Source organism: Atta cephalotes, assembly GCF_000143395.1.
Source record: "Atta cephalotes unplaced genomic scaffold scaffold00017, whole genome shotgun sequence".
In the NCBI taxonomy this organism is placed as follows: domain Eukaryota; kingdom Metazoa; phylum Arthropoda; class Insecta; order Hymenoptera; family Formicidae; genus Atta; species Atta cephalotes.
This window is the reverse complement of record NW_012130081.1, coordinates 5,033,144-5,041,214: the sequence shown is the minus strand read 5'-3', so window position 1 is coordinate 5,041,214 and position 8,071 is coordinate 5,033,144. Positions and strand designations below refer to the sequence as shown.

The 8,071-nt window shown below is 36.4% G+C and overlaps 1 protein-coding gene across 1 annotated transcript in view; it reads right to left on the bottom strand.

Moving 5' to 3' along the window:
* Positions 1 to 5,015: 5,015 nt before the first annotated feature.
* Positions 5,016 to 8,071, bottom strand: part of LOC105618656 — a 93,819-nt gene continuing 90,763 nt past the window's right edge. Inside the window, exons 6-7 of the mRNA XM_012200183.1 lie at positions 5,541 to 5,771; positions 5,016 to 5,264 (exon numbers count right to left, since the gene is read on the bottom strand). Of these exons, the coding sequence (XP_012055573.1) occupies positions 5,016 to 5,264; positions 5,541 to 5,771 (480 nt within the window). The remainder of the gene's footprint in view (positions 5,265 to 5,540; positions 5,772 to 8,071) is intronic.

Below are 8,071 nucleotides of genomic sequence, written 5' to 3'. Positions count from 1 at the left end.
GATGTCGAATACGATGATTTCAACACCAATTCGACGTCGATTTAACGTTTAATTGACAATCATTTCTTGCTGGATAATTAACAATTTATTCATAATAGAATAAAATAGAATGTATGTTTCTTAAAATTATATATATATATATACCAAAAAGATGTGCATTAATTATAGAAAATATATCATCTGAAAAATAAGCGAAAATTAAAAATTCTATTATTTGCTCAAAAAGTATTCATACATTGTTAGAAATGTAAATACAAGCTTCCTTTATAATATAAATGAAGCTTGTGATTATGAAATTAAAAGTAATGAATGATTTAACTGAAAATTAAGTTACAGTAGTTACTTAAATGAAATGAATGTGTACATTAAATTTATGAAATTTAATGTACTTTTAATAAAATTTTATGAAAAGTACATTAAATTTTATAAATTTTCCTACACATGAAAAATATATTAAATTTTATGTATATGTATACAAATATACTTTTTAGTTATAAATACATTAAATTTAAATGTAATGTCATGAAATTAAATTCAAATTGTGTAACTTAAAAGTTAATAAAATTTAAGAACATTTCTAACAGTGTACAGTCGAGAAATTTGGCTTCTAAATTCAGGAATACATGCAAAGCTCGTTTGTTTATGTTTAGAACAAAATATATTCGTTGTATAAAATGATAATTAATGTTTATTTTTTACAAATAAGACTTTTTTTATAAAAAATTTCCTTGTACGAATATTTTTTGTTTTCTCACTGTGTGTGTATGTGTGTGTGTGTGTGCAACTAACATGTGTGAACATGTTAAATAAAAATTATTCTAAAATTATGCATGCAAATCATTCATTTCGATATTATTATATAATATCAAAACTATAAAAACTCAATATAAATAATAATGCAAACACATAATAGAAATCATATCGATATATGCTTATAATTAACGACGCAAATAAAATAAGTCGACAGTATATAAAGAATTGAAATAACCACTTAAAGTTCACGGACCTGCAATGCGGCTCGAAGCTGTAGAGTGGCAGCTTAGCGCGAAAAAGAGAAAGAGGTATACAATTTACAGCATCTGTGCGCGTACAGCGTAACGTTTGGCGATCGTTCTTGAATCGTCGTGTCTAACAAGGTATGTGATCGAGAGTTAAGGTCGCGAACAAGATCCTTTCTTTGTGAAAGTCGCAGCGGGGTCCGGGCGGGGTCTGGCCAGGAAGTGCTCCGTCCCAATGGCGATCGAACACAGCGTTGACGACGACGACGATGGTGCAACGATCCGCTATTCGAGGAGCAATGGGTCTAATAGCTCGCGCGATTCTCGTCGTGTCTCGTCGACCAGTTGCCCATTGCTTGCGTAAACCGGGTTAATGGAGAGGTCAATGACGGAGAGGAGGTATTAATAAATGACTCCGACAATGGGCGCGGAATGCGCGCCTTGCGCTGCAAGCGCACGAGGCTTCGTTTTGCAATCGGCGGAACGCGCGGTCGCCGACTCAATTCACAACCTGCCGAAGTACCTACATTCATTATCTGCGTCAATCTCTCGTCTTATTATACGTTGCGCTTTCGTCTGATTGATAACGAGTAATCTCGCTTCGTCACATCTTTCCTCAATTCCTACGGAATTGATTGACGCCTCGCGGCGTGACTCAAACCTTGATTTGTTCCATTTTCCTCTCTAGATTTATATTCCTTTCTTTTTAAAAAAAAAAGAGATAATTTATCGATATAAAAATAACTTAACTTGTAATTTTGATTTCTGCGCATGATTTAAAAATTTATAGTACAACTGTTATACTAAGATAAGATGGTCCTGACCATCTTCTTCTTGACCTCACGCAACATTTCCGCATGCTACACGTGTTCTTTGAATACTAGAAATGATTGTATCATTTGTGAAGCGCTCTTGTCGACGAATCTTACGGAACCTCACAGAATGTCGATGCTATTTTCAATATTCTATCGCGTGATCTATTGACCTACAATTATTCTACGGCTTGCGTTATGCATTATCGATACAACTGTAAAACAGGTTTACGCATATCGGATGCACGCATTATGCTATTCGCATGATTATTTATGTTTATTACAACGTAAAGAAGATAGAAGCTTCATTTATCTTTCAATCTATCTCATTATTTCTCGACCAGGTTTGTTCGTAAAACAAGTTTTGATGTAAAGTTTGACCTCGTAATATTGTACTTTGATGTTCTTTTGAGTACTTATGTTTTCTATGATACAATACATTGAAGAAAAATGTTTCTTGAATCAATCATGTGCTCAGAAGATTTAAATAGCAATTATAATCAATATAATATTTTATCTTTATTAAAAAAATTTTTTTCATATGTCCAATTATAGGGTATTTAATTTTTCTTTCATCACTCATTTCTTCAGATCATTGAGTAAAATTTTTACAGTTTTTAACGCATCATATGTCATTTATAAATATCATATGTCAATGTAGCTATTGTTCTATACAGACAGGGATAAATGTTTCAATTATTGTACTTGTTAGCGACACTCCCACATGATAGATGGGCAATGCCGATTAGATCCTAATCTGTTTGTTGCGTGTGTCATTATTTCACTCGACAAATTTTTATCAGAAGGAAAATCCGGCGATCGCATTGCAATCGTCATCCTCACCATCTTCGAAGTCAATAGGGTTATTCGGTAAATGATTGCGTTGTCGTATCTCATCGCGAGAATCTAACAAAGTAAAACGTGGCCGGCGAGGGCGAGGGCGCGAAAACGCAATGTCTCTATCTCCGCGTACCGACGTTAATTTCCTTGCGATATTTTTCCGAGCACGGCTGTGTTAATTGCGAAGCCGCGTACTCCGATCGATAGAAACTTGCGCCTCGAGAATATGAACATGATAAGATCTTAATTTCCCTCGCGCAACAGACGAGCCGCGAGACCGCGCGCTTTGGCCAATTTTCCGCGCGAAGCCGAGGTGTCCATCCTCTCTCTCTTTCTCAATCTCCTGATGAGCCTTGACCTCGCACATTGCGTTTCCGCATGCTCGAGGCAATATATTTCCCCTGTTCCACGTACCGTCAAATGTACGCACCGCCACCATCAACACTGTCAGAATATATTAGGGCTTTAAACTCTAAGCAATTCTATATGATGTACATTACTGTTCATACTCATTTCACAGATTCTCTCTGGTTATCATCAAAGTGAGCATTTCAAAGTTTCTTAAGACTTACCTATAATACGAATTACATGTATATAAATGTATTTTTCATTTATTGTTTTAGTTATTTCCCTTGCAAATAAAATATCTTAGAAATACATATGTACATATTTTTCAGTATCTCTTCACACTCTTTGTTTAAAAAAAAAAAAAAAAATTAGATGATCAAAGGACCCCATGCTGAGTTGTATTTAATCCCAACAAATTCGCGATAAAGTAGTCGGGAGATATGAGAAAGAAAAAAACTTGGAATTTTTACGCTTGGCGAGGAAGAATCCGTAAAGCGTGCTCCGAACAAAGCTCCCGGTGTGCTTGATTCTTCGTTTTTTTCGCGAATCTCGAGGGGTCGCGGCTCTTAACGGTCCACAGCATATTGCATCGACGGTTTGGTGTGCACACACATACTCGGTCATGATTCAAATGGACATTATAAAGCCCATGGGCGCGCGCGTACAAACAGGCTGACCACTGGACGAGACGGTGCCCCGTGACAATGGGGCATAACGCGTGGAATAACGAGTGCAAGTTATGTCCCGTCATAATTTGCAATTTAGATTTCATTATCGCCTGGTGGTTGCACAGCCACCGGACACGGGTCGTCGCGTTTCCGTATCGATCGCGAATCGATAATGTCTGCATCCGATAGTATAATATGCTGAACCAGTTTAATGTCGCCACTCTAAATGTTCAAACTGACAATGGTTAGACCTTTGAACTCTTACGTAAAGTTCATTGAGATTTTCATTTTTGTAGATGTCAAGATTTCTTATTTATCATTATGACACGCATTTTATAAATATGGAAACACGAAAAGAATGATTTTGCGTGCGAAAGTATCCAAAAATTTAACTTAAAAGTACAGATCTAAAAATAGATTTTGCTAGAATGAGCACTGCTGCAAAAAGTTTTAACATTTCTTCAATTAGCTTGAGCGTCCTACATAATTATTTTAATATTCTAATAAAATTAGAATTCAGATCTAGCTACATTTTTAGATACTTTATCAAAATCGTTCTTTTCATATAACGTCCAAATTATTTCAAACTGCAAATTTCTTTTCTAATAAATAGGCAAGTAAGATAACCAGCTAAATAAGATTTATGATTATTTATTATTATTATGATTATTTATGATTATTTAAGATTAGTAATTAAACGAGGCTCTCAAATACAAAAATTTCTCTTTCTCGTATATTGTGAGTGGCGAAGCATAACTCATATAAATCAGTTGAGAATGAAAAGACTAACGTTTCTGAGACGCCAACATCTTCTGCAAATTTTAGATAACTGCGAGCGTGCAGCGAAATGGCGCCTGAAATGAAACCGAGCAGCGGGCGCGCAAAAGTGTGCTAACGACGTGCAAACCTCCCTCGAGCGTGCATTTCCGCATTGCGTGCGAATCTTTAAAGCACGGAAAAAGGCGTTTCGGAACACGGCGAGACATACGAAGCGCAGGCTCGCTGAGTAACGATCACGATTAACGGTATTGTAGATTGGTGTAGTAAAGGACCTGCGAAATCCTTTACAAAAGTGAACAACAATGCATAATAATATATTGTTGGCGTATCTAAAGTGATATATCACGTCTGAAATCGGATAAACGGCGCGTCTCTCGTTAATCGCATCTGGAAAATTGTGACAATCGCAAGATCGCAAGATATAAGTATAGTCGAGTTTATGGATGTAGATCCTTGAATTCTTTTCTGTCTATTCTGTGTCTAGTGCCTCGAGTGCACGTTTTAACAACAGTAAAAAGCAAAATGCTAATTGCAAGATACGATGGTTGAGGAACCACGGCTCGTTTAACTCACGTCGCCTTGCGTCGCCTCTCTAATCGCCGTCTTGCTGTCTTCTTGCCAAGATCAAGCCTTAAACGCGGCTCTTTAAATATGAAATTATGCAACAGGAAATATTTACTGATTGTTTCGTATGAGAGAATCTTGTCGCCGTTTTGGCAGCAGAATCTTGTGTAACATTCGTAATCAGTATAATGTTCTAATGGATGATGATGATGATGATGATGATGATGATCATGATGAAAAAGCAACGCCTGTATCTGAGATAATAGTTTCTTTTCTCTACAGTTGTGTTTCATAAATTATCTTTAGGATAATTTGTGTGATACAATTGCTCAATATTTCGTGTTGTAACACATTTACAATTATTTTTTAATATACGTTGATTTATATATACATTTTTCCTTAAACTGATTATTTTTGTGTAAATGATTAAAATTTATTTCCTATAAAAATCTATATATATAAATCAGCGTACATATTCCTTAATGTTGCAGCATAAAAAATATCAGATTTGTAGACTTGTTTGGCCAAACGTGATTTGAATATTTCAAGGGATGTGATGGATCTTCACGATCGACAATCTCCAAATTCGGATCGGAAGATCGAAGAATGTCTTTCGGTGCAATGTCCTGTCGAGGATTTCTCTTGCTAGCTGGCACCATACGCGAGGTTCTTTCGGTCTGACTCACGTACCGGTCATTCGAGCCTCTCTTCTTCCCGCCACATTCCCATTTCGTTCCTCGAAGACGAGCAGGACTCGTCGTCTTTTGGACGTAAGAACGTGGACGTGGGCGAAAGAACATCCCCGATGGCCTGCAGATACTTCGCGATATGTATACTTTTCTTTCACCCTTAAAATCTTCATTAATTTCTGACTAGAAATTCCACTACAGTTACATGTATTTTATTCTAAAGAATACTCTCATCTTTATTACGTATAAATAATTTTTTCCACGAAAAGGACTTTACTTTTTTATTTTACTATTTCTTTTATCTCCTTAATGATAAAAAAATGCAATTTCTTATTCTTTTATTTTTACTAATTGTAAAATGCTTTGATAGAATATCAACTAACTACTAAAAGAAAATCTCTTATGATCGATTTCACCGACGTCTGCTATCTTTAATCTCAATTCTAGTTTCAGTATTAGAAAGTTAAGTCATCTCGGATTAAACTGAATTGACGTCCGACAGCCATTAATGGCGCAGAACCAGGACAAAGATCTATCTATAAAAATTAACGCAAAAGCTCCCCTAAAATATACATTAAATCCTGAAACTAATTCTGACTCACCCTCTATAAAATCTATATGTATCACATTTATATTAATTTTTCTAGGTATTATAATACTTAGATTAATTTCCTTTTTATATTTTTTCTTCCTCTAATTTATTTAATAATAAAAGTTATCTTCAACTATGCCAAACTATAAAAAAATAATAAAAAAATTTTTTGAAATTGGAGATGATAATAAATCTATTTTCTATTTTCGACCCCTCCTCTTCTCCCTCTTTATTCTTAAATTAGTTAAGTATAATTTTCTTATTTATTTTGCCCTATTAATATAAATTATTTTAATTTTAATTTAATAAAGAAATTGAAAAAAGCATGCAAACTTATTACTAACATCCAACGCGAAGGACCATTAATGACACGATACTAAAAACGTTCCATGCACATAAATTCTTTTTATCCGTCGAGTAAATCAAAGCTGAAAAGATCTTTACCATTTACGTTTAACCCTTGTGCTCTCGCGTGTCGCGGAAGCGCGTTTTTACCTAAAAGGTACAACACACGCGCGACGTCATGGATTGCCGCCTCTTAACGCTTTTATCTCGCGTCTAGGCAATATTTACGGCACGGTCGCCGAGCTTGTGCATCGTCGTTATCCTTATCGAGCACTCCTTAAGTAGGAATTCAATCTCGGTTACAACGATCAGGGAGAGCGCGAGGGTAAACGCGTATGTAAATGCGAACGCACGAACCGGCCGGCGCCATAATCCGCGTGCGTCACGCATCTATGAACGGAGTAGGTAAGTACACGACGGGTGCGTGTGCGTCGTGCGAAGCGTGAAACCGCGTAACGCGTCGGCACGCATTCGCTTAAAGGGACTGCTCTGTTCTGCACATTGCAGACCGCTTACGCATTTTCCTGGAACGTGCAGCTGCGCAGATTTCGCGCGTATTTTATCACGCGTGTCCTCGTGTCAGGTGAACACTCGAGTAGGAGCAGGATGACACTGGTGCGAAGGTCGGCTAAACGGCCTTACTAAGATCGCTAAGATCGTACATGGGTGTGTATGCGTATAACAAATTCGGTATGTGACTCGTTTCAAATTCTTTTCCTCACCACCAATCATAAAGTCATACTAATGATAGTTTAGTTTTAAATGATGAAAAAACAATAAATTTTACATTCGAATAATATCGATCGTTTTTCCCATGTTTCTCTTTTCATTTATTTACGATATTACTTGTTTTTACAAGGAAGTATGATCTATTACAGATACCATATAACAATACAGGATATACAAGTTAATAATGATATATACAATGAAATCATGCATAAGAAAAGGTAAACTCCCCTCGAATCTGTATAGTAATTTCGAATTGCACATTCACTTCCAGCACTTGCATTTTGTTCGCGCACTTTACATTACACGTATAATTATCCTCGCTTATATATCACTACATAGCATCAGTAACTCGTGACGACAGCATATGTGTAACATACTGTATTTTTTATCTCGTCCTTAAGTGAGCTTATAGATGTAACACGTCGCGGTGTTAATAACTTCCTAACGTTAATTACACGTTTCGCCGCTTCTGTTCCCCATCAATATCTTTGACGATATATTAGCACTTTCACGTCAGGCGTTTCGTTTATCGTTTCGCCGAGAAAGAGAGAGAGAGAGAGAGAGAGAGAGAGAGAGAGAGAGAGAGAGAGAGAGAGAGAGAGAGAGAGAGAGAGTACGTACGAACTAAGTAACGTACCGTACCCGTAACCGTTAGTTAGTACGTACGTACGTACCGTACGAGAGTAGTAGGTAAGGTTACGTTTAC